The sequence below is a fragment of the Lissotriton vulgaris genome, chromosome 3_1, assembly GCF_964263255.1.
Source record: "Lissotriton vulgaris chromosome 3_1, aLisVul1.2, whole genome shotgun sequence".
Taxonomy (NCBI): Eukaryota; Metazoa; Chordata; class Amphibia; order Caudata; family Salamandridae; genus Lissotriton; species Lissotriton vulgaris.
Genome location: NC_141689.1, coordinates 2,100,644,413 through 2,100,660,667, shown reverse-complemented (window position 1 = coordinate 2,100,660,667; position 16,255 = coordinate 2,100,644,413). Strand labels below are relative to the sequence as shown.

The following is a 16,255-nucleotide window of genomic DNA, read 5'->3' as shown; positions in this document are numbered from 1 at the left end:
GATTGCAAGCGTGTGCTATACAGATGCTGAGTATCTAACATAACAAGCTCAGTGAAGGGCGATGATGCAGTCTGCATGTAGCAGGCAGTGGTGCCAGGAACATTCTTGGTAAAGACCTGGAACAGGACGAGGTTCCAGATGTTGTCAGACAATGATTGCTTTGTCATTAAAGGGGGCTGGCAGCATGCTAGTGCGAGGGGGCCAGCGACAGTAAAGGAGGTGGACAAGGCCCCTTTGCCAGCTGGAGCACCTTCAGCCAGCTCCAGTACCTAGACATCAGTAGCCAGGATTCTGGGACATGTAGTTTGATTTTCAGCTACCAGGATGGGCTTCCGGGTCTTATTGCTATTTGCTGAAAAAGGAGTTGTTGAGAGGAACTCTGATAATATAGGGCCTGTTGGCAAGCCTTAAATGGGCGGATTTTAGCATGACACAAAGCAGCCGAAGGCGAGAGGAAACTTGTTCAGCTCAACTCAAGCGACAACAACGGCGTTGCACTCACTCAAACCGCAAGCACAAAAAATGAAAACAAACGTCCAAATACAAAACAAGAACCAGCGCAAAGGCACGAACAGAGGCATTCAGGTCCCAGCTAGCAGCATGCAGCAGCACACTGACAGCAGAGTTTGTTTTGGATGTTGAATAGTGGTCCTCGCCCTGAGCACTAGTCTCTGTTCGGGGGGGGGGGGGGGGGGGGGTCAGGGGGTGTTGATTGAAAGTGCCAGACTGTCAGAAGATAAACTGCCCGAATGTGCTCCCTCGAACGGGGCCGATCTGTATCTTGACTGCGGGGACAGCAAGCATGGCAGGAAATAAGTAAATACAGCACACAATAGAAATGTGGAAAGCGTCTGCGAGCCAGCAGCCCCTCCACTCCAGCTGGCCCAGGCACCGCCTGCCATGTCTGAGAAAGTGACCATCTGAGAAAGTGACTAGTGATGTTTCAATGAGACGGGCACTTCTCAGCCAATGAAATTATTATAACACGCAATGTCCCATGTGAGAGAGAATGCCCCTATTTTAACGGCAGTAGCGGTGACGTTCGGTGCGTTAGACGTTTTCCTAAGGTTTGCCTGCTCCCGCGCAGGTCTGCAGGCACATACAGTTCTCCCTTATTCCTGAACACATTCTGCGCCCGGGTGCCCTTGCACTCTGGCATGTGTTATGTACGCAAGATGTGTAAGGCGACAGCCGCAGCACCTGTCAGCAGGGGCAGACAGCACATGGAGCCGGTCCTGAGTCACCCGTTAACCGCGACCCACGTTCTTAACTCGGCCTCAAACCACTGGTGATGTCACTAGTAAACAAGGCACCTTTACATTGTGTTATTATTAGACTTGTTTTGAAACATGCACAAAACGGTAACAACAACAATAATTATACATTCCTCTCATTCTCCTGAGGTCGATACACCGAGACCTGTTAAAAATGGGTAACAGTAGGAACACCTGTTATTTAGAGCGCTGAGAAACAGAAACACCTGCGGTGAGGGCTTATGTGTAAAAACAGGTTGCATTTGTAAGTAAATATGTTGTTGCCCTTAAAGGAGCAGAACAATAAACTGAATTATATATTATCATACATATGTCTATTTGTTGTATCTCCCTCGGCTTCGCAGATAAATGAAGGTCAATGTGTACTAGTGACTTGTTTGCTTTACACTCAAAAAACCCTGGTGACCTTCCGTGCTTCCTCATTTGACCCTCTGGTGTGATCTTGGCCAAATCACTTTTGATCCCTGGGATCAATATTGTTTATGATGTATTATTTAATCCAGTGACGCTTTCTATTGACCTCTATACAAAGCGTAGCTAATTGATACAAAAGGGCAAAGGCCGATGAATATTCACATTAGAACAGCTGCTGAGCACAGAATGGGAACGTTGGCAGGGAAGGCTTCTCAAAGGTGGATTTCGGAGAGGCCCGGCACGCACACAGTGTAGGATGAGAACCTACAACAGATAGGGGGGTTCTCTAGTTTAAGAGCTACAAGGGACAGATTATTTGTTTAAAGAGAGGCCGAGCATCGTGATTGTGTGATGCTAAACAAAGCTGAAAGAGAGAGGACAGACAGGCTTGAGGGAGGGGGCCTGGGTGCATTTGAGCACAAGACAAATTGGAAGCAAGGATGATGGAAAAGGTGGGCTCTGGTGAAGGGGGAAGCAGAGCGGAGAGATCCTGCCGCTCCCTTATGAATTCAGTATTCCAGGCTCCACCATCAGCCCTTGCTCCTTGCTTGGTTTGCAAGGGTATGGACAGACAACAAAAGATATGGGCAAATGGTACGCACAGTATAACATGCACTGAGTATTCTGTACAGGGTGGGGGTACACATTGTTTACCACAATTCCTTTTTCCCACATGCAATTACTACACGGCTGTTACAACAACTGCGTTGTAACAACACATACCATTATTCCACAAGTCGGAACAATGACTTGCGAGGGGGCAGAAGGTGTTGGATTTAGAATCCAACACCTTCCCTACTGTTGAACATACTGAAGTTGGAAAAGTAAATTATACTATTCCAACATCCAGTGCCCCCCTAGAGCAAGTCGTTGTTACGACTTGCGGGGTAATGGTATGCATTGTTACCACGCGGTCGTTGTAACAACTGCGTTGTAATTGCATGCAGGGAAAAAGCATGCAGAGTACAGTGGCATAATCGGGTGGGGCAATGGCATGAAGACAATGTACTATGTTAACTGTGATCTACCATTGTGGGCTTTAAGCGAAATAAAACCTCCAAAAACTGGCTATTAAAAAAATGAATGGAACTGGGTGGAAGAGCAGAGGCTTTTGGGGGATGAAAGCAGCTGTGGGCGGTGCAGGGAACAGCGGGGGGCCGGGTAAGGAGGGATTTCGAGGAATGATGCGGAGGGGAAATTAAATAAATAATTAATTTTCTGTCTGCATCGTTCCCCGATATCGCCCCTTACCCGGCCCCACTGTTGTTCTCTGCACGGAAGGCGGCTGGAGGAAATACTTAATGACAAGGATTAGAGGGCAGAGTGAGTCTGATGTCTCACTCATTAAGGGGCAGATTTACTCTTTTCCTGCAATGCAGCAAAACAACTTGCTGTGCTGCACTGCTTGAAAGGGGGAGAGCAGAAATGGGTCCTATCTACTAGGATATAGCACACTTCTGCTTTCTTCTACGCTGGTGCCTTGTGTGCTGCCAAGCGCCAACAGAGGCACCCATGCCAACGCAGGCACCCTTGTGCCATGCTGCCAGGGCGTCGTCATTACAGGCAGGATTGTTTTTATGCAGGAATGGATACCTTCCTGCACAAAATCAATCCTGAGGCAATTCTGTCTGATACAGAATGCATCATGCATAGAAAGAAAGAGGAAACAACGAGGAGAAATAAAGACATTTCTCCTTGTTATGCCTCTGTCAAGTAGGTTGATAAGTCTTTGTAAATCTGGGTTTTCATCAACATACATGGGTGAATGCATGGGAACGTCAATACTCTATGCATGTAACGCATACATGATGCAAAGTAACACAAGGCAGCACTATGTCCTGGTTTACATTGGACTTACTAAAACACGCAAAGCCATGCAATTTGACTTGCATGGCTTCGTATATGTGGCAGTGTGTGCTTTGCCTATATAGGCACCATGTATACACTGATGGATAATTTCACGGTTTGAGCCTGTAATGCCAGAAACCTGAAAGTAATATGTAACATGTAACTGCCCTAGCACTCAAAGCTACAGCACTGGCATCCTCACAAATGGGCATCCCGCCCTGCAGGATGACCACAACCATGGCAGCATGAGAAGAACTTGCTCAAGTATCATTGTTCTCACTTCATGGCAGGGTGCACTGCAGATTACTTAGCATATTTGAACAACATAGATGATAAACTAGCGCATTGAACACCCAACTAATAGCAGCACCATAAAATATCACAATCAGTACCGGTTCTTTTTGAACAAAACCCATCTACAATTTGAGCCTTCTCTCACATATGGTGAAAGAATGCTAACATATAATGGCACCACACAAACAGAATAATTGATGGACGGAATGCTGAACAATGTAAAACATTTACCTTAATACAGAGATCTTTGCCTAAATCCATCATTTTTTGCTCCCCATACCATTCCAGTTTGGACCCATCCATTTGCAAATCAGTCTTGACCCTGCTTCCATGGGAAAAGTCCAAACCGAACTGCCAGGCTGGAACCTCCCTGGGCCGAAAATCAAGCATCCTAGGACCGGTTTCGGGTTATCACCCCTCATCAGCCAGGATAGCTTGACTCCAGAGGCATGGTGAGCACGGGACCCCCTTCTGGGCATACCCATCCCATTTAGGGCGACAAATGCAAAAAGAACAAATAATGGACGGAATGCTGAACAATGTCAAACACTCACCCCCAGTAGAGTGATTGGGGCCTAAATCTATTCGATTTTTTGCTCACAACGCCATTTCAGTTTGGACCCACCCAACTCGGGGTGAGTGTTTGACAATGTTCAACATCTGTCCATCATCTTTTTATGTTGCTATAGTTGCAATAAGTGGAAGGGCTTGCTATGCCACTGGATTCAAGCTAGCCTGGCTAATGAGGGGTGATACCCCAAAACTGGTCCCAGGATGCTTATTTTCAGGTCCAGGGGACTGTTCCCTTGGGGAATAGAGTCAAGACTGATTTCCATATGGCTGTGTCCAATCTGGGGTGGCATGGTGAGCAAAAAAACAACACATTTAAAGTGGGGAGTGCTTGACAATGTTCAGCATTCCGTCCATCGTCTTTTTGTGTTGATATAATGGCACTGCGCCTGGTATTATTTAATGTTAGTGGTCTATTATGTGGTACAAGAACAGCTATGAGTGCTGCTTCTCTGTTGGCACAAACACTGTTCTACTCTGCACCTATTGTTTTGTATATAGTGCACAATGCCTGCGCATTTGCATAAAGATTGCTCCTGGGTAGGAGCCAGACTCAGCATTTGTTCCCCTTCAGCCCTGTGTCGCCCTCCCCCGAACCCCTGTAGAGAAGGTCAGCTCACACTTGCCTGCATTGTGAACCTTATTGCTGTCAGTTTATTTAAAATCAGGGCTTAATGTATCTACGCATTTTTAATTATGTATTTTTATTTAGCGCGCACATTACTCAAAAATGCTAATGTGCTGTACAGTAATATGTCCTTGCACGGATAGTTACAGAGGGCTTAAATATTACCAATGCGTTGTATTGTTAAAGCGGACCCGGACATTTACACGTTCATATGTTGGTTACATGCAAAACGAAGCACTTTTATTTCAATTAACTGCCAGGAAGGTTATCCCCGGCGTTTGATGACAGGGAGCAGCAGGAGGTGTCCTGAACCCTGCTCCGGGGCTGCCCGGGGGGCAGGTCGCCTGCCCTCGGGGTCGCGCGCGCTCCCTCAGTCTGTGTGAAGTTTAAGAACGGAATGTACGGCGGTGGGCGGGGCCGGGGAACTGGTTGTGTCTGGTGTGGACGGGGGGAGAGGCGGGAGGGACTCTGCAGGGAACAGCAGTCCAGGACCCGCGGCTCCGGCACAGGCTGTGATTGGCTGTCAGAAGGTAGGGGCGCGGCCTGGTACCCTGCGCATGGAAACAAAACCGCTGGAGCAGCGCTCTACAGCTCACAACAGACAGCAGCAAAAGACTCTTCCCTGAAGCCTCTTGCACTCGGGACAGCCTCTGCCTCTTTCTGGAGTTGATAGCTGCCTTCTTCTGCCCCTCTGCACTCACCCCGCGCTGTCTGTCGGATATCTCACGTCTCCGAGCAGGACCGTGGTTACTTTGGAGTCACACCCCGTCTTTCCCTCTCTTCGAAAGATGCGTCTGATGCAGAACATGTGCACCATCGCCGAGTACCCCCCGGGCACCGGCGACTGCGGGAGCAGCCCGGCCGGGGGACGGGTCATCAAGATCGCCGTCGTGGGGGCCAGTGGCGTGGGCAAAACAGGTGAGCCCCTGAGCTGGCATAGCAGCGGCTGCATTGTGCGCACACCCGCTCCGCCTGCAGATATGCGTGGAAGACTCAGGACTTTTTAAAACAATACTTTTTAGAATATTTAGCTTATGTACTTTTATCTATTTCTTGCAATTGCTTCGCCATTCACTTGAAGGAGCTTAAGGCTCCCCAACTGGTAGAGTATTTTTTATGCACTTACACTTGATTCTAACACCTACGTTGGTGTCAATGCGCTTTGTGTATGTAGACGTGAGAAACATTTAATCCTACGTATAGGTAATACATAGTTTAGTCATAAGAATCTTTGTTTCAGCTTGCCATATGTAGGATGTAACAGAACTGTTCAGGATTGCACGGGGTGTATGTATATAAGGCAACCTGTCTAGCTCATATGTGGCTGCATGTGTGTATGGTCGTGGCTGTGTGACAACTGGCTCTCGAGTTTTGGACCATATATAAATGTGGGATTCAGGGATCGCACTTTTGTTACCAAGTACACTCCGGAAGTTATGCACATGGCCATTTATAGGTAGTTTAAAAGGGGCTAACTATTTCGCTCTTAGCATCTTCCAGAGCCGGTACCACCAGTAGGAGGGGAGAAACTGTAATTCAGCTTCTCAAAGTCCCTTCTCTGGGATGGCTAAACCAGACTGAATAATAAAGAGAAAGAGCCGCGTAAAGCCCTAGCCGTGCAACCAATGGCTTTGATATGGGGGAGGCGGGGTGTTGGCCAGTGAATATTTGCATATTCCCACCTGCTGCTCGCGCCTTGATGCTGGGAATTGGCAGATTACTTGCTGTGGCTGACTACGGGGATATTTCTGCTGTGCTGCTCACGGCAGGGGAGGTACATTTTAATTTTGTGTACCTCACCATGACACAGAGAATGTTGGTTGCATAGAAAATAACACTTGGGTTCCTAATCATGTAAGGTAAACACAATTCGACCCCCTGGGTCATTTGCAGGTGCAAATCCACATAACCTCGTGTCATAGAAGTCAACACGAGATTTTTGTCTCACCCTAAACAATGATAAATATTTATTAAATGCACTGAATGATCTCTTGGCGCTACAGCAACAGGTGGCAATAATACCCAACTCCGTTTTACCTATGTTATCCACCTTGAGCGAATCTGTGACCCCTGGTCACACCTGCACATTTGCTGCATGCACATAAGCCCACAGGACTATGTTGTCCTGTTATGTTATCCAGTGGCATTGTGTCTAACATTAGATGTTCAGGTTAAGCACAGGACTTTCTCCGCATCATTCACTTCACAGTGCGTGTGTCTGATAGTGGTAGGTCACGTGACATACGAGGGTCCCGCTGTCTTCATGCGGAACAGATTGGATTAGCTAACGGAAGTTGTGTCTGCACATCTGCTGCTCCCAGGGGGAGGAAGTGTGGGGGAGATAAGGGTCTGGATTGCTCGTTTCCTCCAGAGTGTCAGGCCTGGCAGAGTCAGGTGGAGGGGCTGCATGACTAATGCCTCGACGGGTGCCCGCTGCTCGGTGGAGTCTGACAGGTGTCTCTTCTCTCTTGCAGCCCTGGTGGTGCGGTTCCTCACGAAACGGTTCATCGGAGACTACGAAAGGAATGCAGGTAAGGAGACTGGAAGTCGCGTGCTTCTCGGGATGTGTGAACTCGGAAGAAATTCGGTCAGCCATGTTGTCCCTGGGGTCAAGCTGTGCCACGCGCCCATGTCATCTACACCCTGTTGTAGCAATGACTTAACGCCCCCTATGTAGATAGTGATGCTGGTGGTGGGGCAGACGAGGGAATTTCCAGTAATTCGGGTGGACAGGATATATTATCCCTCAGCTACTGGTTGTGGTCGAACCATGTCAGCCAGGTCTTCTCTCCTGTAGTCGCCATGGGGGCATTTGCGCGACCTACTGATCTCCTTCCTTTCACTAGACCTCTAAAAGTCCCATCCAGCCACTGTTTTGCAGAAAAAAACGCCAGTAGCGTTCTTTATTTAAGTAAGGGTTGTCAGTGATGTGTGTGTGCGCGGGGGGTTGTGTGTGGCGCACCCGGAAGTCTAATAGTACTTGTTCTGTTTTCAGGAAATCTGTACAGCAGGCAGGTCCAGGTGGACGGCGAAAACCTTGCAATCCAAGTGCAGGACACCCCCGGAGTCCAGGTAAATGGCTTTCATGTACAGGTTCACTCCATTTTTGCGCGTTTATGTTGTTGCCATTAGTGAGTGAGGCACAGTTGACCAGATATACAAACTGCCCATTGCTGTCAGAAGAGTGTCTGAACACTCCCACCCTGGCCCCACAGCCTACACATGCTCGCACCTCTGTCAAGTGACTGAACTCTCTCACAGAGACCTTGGTACCTGAACAATGCCACACTGAACCCTGTGCCGGAAAACATCCATCCCACCTTGAGTCGAGTGCCTCGAAGTCCCCCAATGACTCACACCTGGTGATTCTGCCTAGAATTTAGGGAGTGGGTGGTTTAAAACATTATTGTTGTATCCTTGAAGGTAAACTGAGGTTAGTTAATATAGGACATCGATTTAAAGTAAAACATATGTGTCTGCCAGTTCACTTGAATGCAGTAGACACTTGTTTACGATGTGAGGGCACTTTTCACAGAAAAAGTCTCTTTGTGGAGAGGTGATCCCTCAGACACTGTGTCTGATGAGAATGGCAGATGTGATGCCGCCACTGGGCCTCAGCCGCACACATGCAAGAATAGCTCTTGGTATTACTTTCAGACTGGGCACCGGTCCAGTTTATAAATGTGTGCAGCTTACATCCTCCCTTTTTTCCAGACTCGCTGTCTAGCCAGTTCATTTCCCATCCAGCGGCAGTACAAAGCCTTTCTCTGCAGGCAGATTGTTCCACTCCACGCTGTGGCTGTGCGTGACATGATCTTGGGCATTTATTCCAACTTTTGCAGCTGGATCAACATTTCCAGAGGTGCAAAGGGTGAAAGGCAGGCCATCGTGTCTGGAAAGAGTAGTACCACTTGTGTAGTGTGTTAAGACAAAGGAGTAGGTGTTGAAGGCGGCTTGACTTTGTGTGCTAAGCATGTTGCTCTTTTCCTTTCAGCTGAGCGAGCACAGCCTGAACTGCCACGAGCAGCTGAACCGGTCGCTTCAGTGGGCGGATGCCGTGGTCATCGTCTTCTCCATCACCGACTGCAAAAGCTACGAGCTCATTGGCCACCTCCACCAGCACGTGCGCCAGCTGCACCTGGACAGCCGGATCCCCATCGTCATCGTGGCCAACAAGGCCGACCTGCTGCACGTGAAGCAGGTGGAGCCGCAGCAGGGCCTTCAGCTGGCGCACATGCTGGGCTGCACCTTCTACGAGGTGTCCGTCAGCGAGAACTACAACGACGTCTACAACGCCTTCCACCTCCTGTGCAAGGAGATCAGCAAACACCAGGCTGCCAGCACGCCCGAAAAGAGGAAGACCTCTCTCATCCCACGGCCTAAGTCGCCAAACATGCAGGACCTGAAGCGGAGGTTCAAGCAGGCCCTGTCTGCCAAAGTCAGGACCGCCACTTCAGTCTGAGGGTGATCCAGGCGCGCAATGTGTTTTTGGTCTTCACAGGACGGGGTCCTGAAACTTCCAGCTTTGGAATGTTAAACCCTGGCATGGCTGCTGCGTGCCAGGTAGCGCAGGCCAACGGATGGCTGCGATATTGACTCAGTCCAGGTTGACTAGGTCAGAGTTTGTGGTACAGCACTGGCTTGTACAAGGCCACCCGACAAGAGACTAGCAAATGTGTGGTGGAAGTTGGGGTCTAAACGAGGCCAAAGAAAGCAGACTAAAGTATGGTGGAAGCAGTGGTCTGAACATGACCACCCAACTAGAGACTCTGTGGTGGAAGCACACAAGACACCTGAAGGGACTGAACGTGTCGGAATTGGAAGCTTCCGTTAATGAAAAGTGAAAACAGACTTGTCTAGAGGATGTGGCGGGATGCAGAGAACATAATGTTTTTAATAATTCTGGCGATTGGACAGAGTGCTAAAGGAATGTGTTAAGTGGTAGAAATGAAGAGCATAGAAGAGCCAGCAGCAGTTGATTAGACTATTAGTTGACTGCTTGCTTGTCAGTGACACTGCATAAAAAATGCAGGAAAAATATGACCACTTTATGTTAAAGAGGACACTATAAACAAAACCTGAATGTAAAAAAAATAATAACTTGACCGTTTCTCATGTATTCATATATAAATATATATATATATACATATGTTTAATTAGTAAAAACACTTTTTTCAGAGGTCAAAACATTTTATACATCTAAAAGTATTATTCACATACTTTAAATGGGTTTGCCTGAAATGGTTTTATAATATTGTCTCCAGACTATTTGGCTGCCAAGTAAAGCAACTGTTCAGGCCTGTTGTCTGTCAGTTCATTTGTACTGTCGATCTTCACCCCCGTCTAAGTCAACCTGATGGATCGTGCAGACTGAGCCCCTGCCTGTAGTATGTTCACCTGCTTAGGGTCTCAGCCAAGGAAAGGATATGCCTTTGGAGGGATGGGGGTGTGCAAGTGAGTTTGCAGCCTTGGGTCTCCCAATAGAAAGGAGCCAGTGTTCTTCAGGTGTTTCAGCACCTGCCCAGCTGAAGGAAGAAGGGGAGGTTCAGTGTGGGTTTGTGGCCTTGAGTCTCATCGATTGGAAAGGAACCACAGAGCTTTGAAGAAGGGGGGGCTCTAGGTGCCACAATGAGGTACAGCTTAGCACCCTAACGTTATACAAATGTTTTGCAGATGTTTCCATGCTGTAAAGATGTTTTTCTCCTGAGCCCATGGTGATAAAAGTTTACCGCCTTTTACAAAATGCACTTTAAAAAGCCACGTGTGCTTTTCGTTTGTTACATGTAATTTATTTATTTTATGTACAATAAAAAAAAAAATTCCAGAGGAACTTATCCTTTACTCTTTGCTGTATGAGTTTAGTTGTTGTATCTGTTGCAATGTTTGGTGCCCGTGGTCCAGCAACAAGGGTAAATGTGGAAATTAAGCAAATATCGGAAAAAACACCTTCTGGGAGGCCTTTAAGTGAGAGGCTACCTCAAGCATGCTAGATTTTGATATTGATGTGATACAGAAAAGTCTGTTTTCATATAGCTATAATTTATTTATAGCAGAGATGTAGGCAACAAATAGAGTCACAGAGGTTCACCATATGAGAAAGCCCAACCCCATGTGCAGTTTGGACAAAGCACAACTACACAAGCCTCTTGTGCCAGGTGACGTTTGACTCCCACAGGAGAGTGGCCACGAAGGACTGGGCGGGACTTCTTTCTCCTGTCCTGCCTTTGGAAGAGCCTCATTCCAGCCAGGTACACTGCCTCTAATGAGGTACTACTGAACAGTGGGCTTCCCAGAAGCAGAGGATGGACTATGCTGGGGAGTCAGAAGGTACCATTCAGTGTCTGGTTTCTAAGCTGCAGATTGAACGAGCTTAAAAACCTGAGCCCAGATTCTCAACGGTTTAGCGTCGGGGTAGCGTTACTTTTGTAATGCTCAACTGATAGTATGACATTTTTTGGGATTCGCAAACCAATACAAATTGGTATTTGCGTTGGTTTGCATGGAAAAGTAACACGAAGCAGCGCAAAACTTTGCTTTGCATTTCTTTGCATCAAGGGGGCATTACATGGGTGACTACATTGTCGTCCACATTCAACCACCCATACTTTTCAACGCTAAACCCTATTCTCAAACATCAGTAGACAGAGTTTTGCGCCAAAAATGAACACCTCTGAAAAGCAGACTTTAAATGGAGAAATTTATTGATTTCTCCATGCTTTTCTGACTTTGCATGCGTGCTGCACTGGGCGGCACACTTACAAAGTAGAAAACACCTTTTCACTTATCTAAGCATAGTATTTTGTACAGGAAGGATACCATTCCTATACAAAACCTATGCTAGACTTGCGCACACACCCTAGTGCTATGGTGCTAAGGTGTTGCAATCAGCGCCAGTGCTAGGGAGAGGGGAGGATAGAGTCATTTGTATGTGAATGTGGTGCTCTCCCACTCCCTCCCTGACACGCAACGCAGCATCCTTGGGGGCTGCGCTTCCTGACAGCTTTCAGAATCTGGGTCCCGTTGTAACATTCATGAGCTCGTCCAACTATCTATTCTGACATCAATCTCAAGCAAGTCCAGCCACACACTTATATTTTTGCAAATATATGGTCATCCTGCAATCTGGGTCAATAGAACAGCTGAGTGGGAAAAAGAACCAGAAGAAGTCACTGATTTGAAACAAGAGAGAGGGGGCGCAAAGCATGGCATTTTACAGGGCACCGCTTCGAAGCATTCAAATGAGTTTACGCTTCAAACTAGCACCACCATGAGAGTCTCGCCAAGGAGGGAAGTCTGTTTTCATGAATCTGTAGAACCATTCATGTTTCTGAGCATTCGTTGTTGTCGTGGGCGATGCATACAACTAAAGGTTTCTACACCATCCCGTGCCTTCGCTGGCACAGGGGGTACAAAGCAGCCTGGCTTGTCTGGGGGTTGCACCATGCAGCTCTGCCCTCCAGGCAGCACAGGGTTCGTGGGCGCTGGAAAGGCAAATAAATTGTCCCAGAATATTTGTTTATAGTGCTACTCCCCCCAAAATAGCCCAGGGGACGTATTTACTGTTCTAACTCAAGTCCTAGAATATTTAGAAAGAGTGCACTTTTACCCAAAATAGTGCAGTGGACTTATTTTCTATTCTAACTCTGGATCTGGGCTATTTAGGGGAAAGCTACACATTCTGAAAGCATTTTAAAAAAAATGAAAAATGTGGTTTTGGAATGTTAGTATTTTGCTTTGCTGGAAAGTGCTGTCTTGAGGGTGCCGTACAAAAGGGGGTGGTGATGGACGGAGCATCTGAATCTATCAAACACTCACACCCAGTCAAAAGATCTGGGTTTAATCCATCACCGTTCTTTAGCCCACTCTGCCACCCCAGTTCAGACATGGCTATATGCAAATCAGTCTGACCCTGTGCCTCATGGGAACAGTCCAGCCCGAACTGCCAAGCCATGCCTTCCCTGGACCGAAAACAAGCTTCCCAGGACCGGTTTCTGGCATTCCAGCCGTCTTCAGCCCGGCTTGCTTGAATCCAGTGGCAAAGTGAGCAAGGGACTCACGTCTGAGCATACCCTGCCACACTTGTGGCGGCCAAAAGCGGTACAAAAGGGGGTGGTGATGGATTAAACCCAGATCTTTTGACTGGGTGTGAGTGTTTGATTGGTTCAGATGCTCCGTCCATAACCACCCCCTTTTGTACCGTCTTGAGGGTGCAGCGCAAGGCAAATAACTAGAAATACTGCAGTTTAAGGCCCCCTGATGTGGCTCACATTATGGTCGCCTAGCTGTGTCACATCCGGCCCTGGACCCTTTGAACAGTTACCTTTTATATCAATACAGCCGACAAAGGTTCACCGAGAACAGGCACAAAGTTGGTGGGGTTGGTGCAATGGAAAAGGCTATGGGTAAGAGGCGCCAGATGCTATTTGCAACTGGAACTTGGTGCCTAGAACACCAAACCCGTTGCTTAGAAAGCAAACCAAATGAAAGTGGATTATACATTTCACTACAGGCACGCCAGTGTGCCCAGAAGCAAATATAACGTGGCAAACAATAATAAAAATACTTCTATCTGCTGCACTGGCTAGCTAGCTTGCCAGACAAGATGTCACATTACTACTTTCTACTGTTGTCCCCACGGATTTGTTCTGCAGAAGAGCAGTGGGCTTTGATGACAGCACGTTCATTCTCTTGATCCACCGTGTGAACTCAGGCAGATCATTTAGTTAAGTGTGCCTAGGATATTTTACTGTGTGTTCACTGGAAACACTTCAAATGCATTCCACACCGACCAAGGCATCGGTGCCATTAACCAATGCGATCAAGCAGCGCTGATGAATTTAAAGCATATGAGGTGGATATATTTCCCTTGAACTTGCATCTTAACGCAGCACATAGTTAAAACAAAGAGTGTTCAGGTGATTAAAATAATGTGACTGTAAATGACGAGTTTCAAGAAACGACCATGAGAGGGTGGATACAACCAGTGACCCGGACAAACAGATTTACATCTTTTAGGGTGACCACCTTGCTTGGAGGCAAATTCAGGACACATACTCTTTAAATTCAGGACAAAACGGCTAGTTTCCCAAACACATAAAAGTGGGTCAAGCTGCAAAATGAAATTCTGTAATCAGATGACCAACACAAACATTAATATGTAGCTGGGCTTATATAAGTATTAAAAACTAGCAAACATACGCACACTAAGAAAATGTGGCAGCCAACATAAGGGACAATTATCACACTATTCTGCCCACTCAGCATGAATGATAGCACCAGCAGCTATGTTGACAAACATGGACTTGTAGCTCATAGGCATCAGAACTACTACCCGTAGACAGAGAGAGAGTGAAATGTAAAGTGGTTAGAGCAAGTTTGAGGGAAATAGAGCATTTGTGTGTGGATTTCACTGTGATGATTTCTAATAAAACTTGTGAAGGTTCAGCCAACCTCCCCTTATTGCTATTTGCTCTACCACTGCCACCCTACACCAATGCAGAAAGGACCCATCTGGTGGTAGTTTTAAGATCTCGTACTAGAAGAAATGCCAGCTTCCTCTGGATGTCCCACACTTCATTGGGTGCCATGGGCTTCCCCTGCAGGTCAATCTATCCTCCTGGAGGCCAAGCAGATTCCTACCCTCAGCAGTCAGACAGGCTTCTATGCACTCTGGTAGTCCCTCAGCACCTCCAGGTGAATGTGTGGGTTTCAGGTGATGTCCTCTCACCTCTGTGAGACTGACTATCAGGCAGGCACCAGCCCTGGTCACACATCTGTTGCTTGAGTAGTCTGCCGAGCACTCCCTTATCTAGTTCATTAAGGACTTGGAATTGGAACAACGTGGGGTGTTATGTGCCTTTGTGACTCCACAATTTTTAGGCACTGTCTCAAACTTCGGGGTTAGTTTGGGGTGGTTCGCCTTTCAAGTTCACATCTCAGCAACATTAATTTATCTATCCAAGCACCCATCTAGATCCAAACTTCCACCAAGATCCATCCATTCACCACGCTAGACCCTCTTCATTTTCCCCATACTCTCCATCCTTTCATCCATCCATCAATTCACCCAACCACAAACCCACCCCTTGTACAGCAGTCCATCCTTCGCCTATCTACTCCAAATTGTTTTTACAGAAACTTAAAATTTCAGCAAACTACTCCCCCCAGAGTCAACCCAAGAACTTCTGGGGGCTCTACACGACATACCTGTCCTCAAGAGAGACCAACACGAATGCTACTGGTAACACCACGCTAGATAGCAATGACCCCACTCCTGTTCATTAGCTTACCATTTGTTATTCATCTTCAGCTGCTTAATCTTAGATGTCATGAGGCCCCCGACCCTATGTTTCCAATACAACACACTTGTGCAGATGGAAGGGACTGTGTATCTAGAATCAGTCCAATATATAAAGGGTTTCCACCATAGTGATACATTTATTTGCAAAGGATCTGTATGTATTTTGTTTTTCTGTAATCTACTGATTGTCATCTGCTTTACCTGCATTTATGATGTTACACCGTGCATCAAGATTGTTATGTATAAAATCTCAATAAATATATTATTTAAAAAATATAAAAAATTAACAGAAACATCAAAATCATATAACAACATGTTCAGGATAAATGAAATAGTGAAGTACTTGATTAAAAAGGCCTGTAAAGACTCACAATTCCAGCTTCCTTGGCCAAATTGTGTGATCCTAGGGAATATTTTAATTAATCAAGCCTCTTATAGCTTCATTATCACATATGAGGGCACCATCATAAATGTAAACTCAGGACATGCACTTTTAAAAACCTCTCTAGTGATTCATTTAATAGACTATATTGTTGCTCCATGTATATTTAGTATCTAGGCCATATATAGCAGACACTTGACAACTGAATTTACATGCCAAGCATTTCATGGCTCAGCTCGTGCACAGGCTCTTAGAGTCTAGCTAGACTCCTGGCTCAGCTCTCCTTGTTAACGTGTTGGCTATCCCACCTCTAGCCTTTCATTTATGTAAAATGTAAATGTATGTAAATGTATTGCGATTTATATAGCGCACGTATCACCCGAAGGCATCAAGGCGCTTGCCTTGGGAACCCATCCTGGTATTCCCCTGTGAGATAACCCCAGCAGGGTATCCACAAGATGAAAGCCAGGCATCCCGCCGCGAGGGGCCGTGGTGGAGATTAAGCAAGCTATTGCCCAGAGTCGCAGAGTGTGAACCCGTGAGTC

General features: G+C 46.8%; 1 protein-coding gene across 1 annotated transcript; it reads left to right on the top strand.

Annotated features, from left to right (window-relative positions):
• The first annotated feature begins 5,620 nt into the window (after nucleotides 1-5,620).
• RASL11B (RAS like family 11 member B) lies at nucleotides 5,621-10,869 on the top strand. The gene is made up of 4 exons (XM_086962652.1): nucleotides 5,621-5,946; nucleotides 7,503-7,559; nucleotides 8,024-8,100; nucleotides 9,023-10,869. Exons 1-4 carry the CDS (start codon nucleotides 5,817-5,819, stop codon nucleotides 9,488-9,490), a joined length of 732 nt encoding a protein of 243 aa, XP_086818778.1. The 5' UTR covers nucleotides 5,621-5,816; the 3' UTR covers nucleotides 9,491-10,869.
• Nucleotides 10,870-16,255: the final 5,386 nt, after the last annotated feature.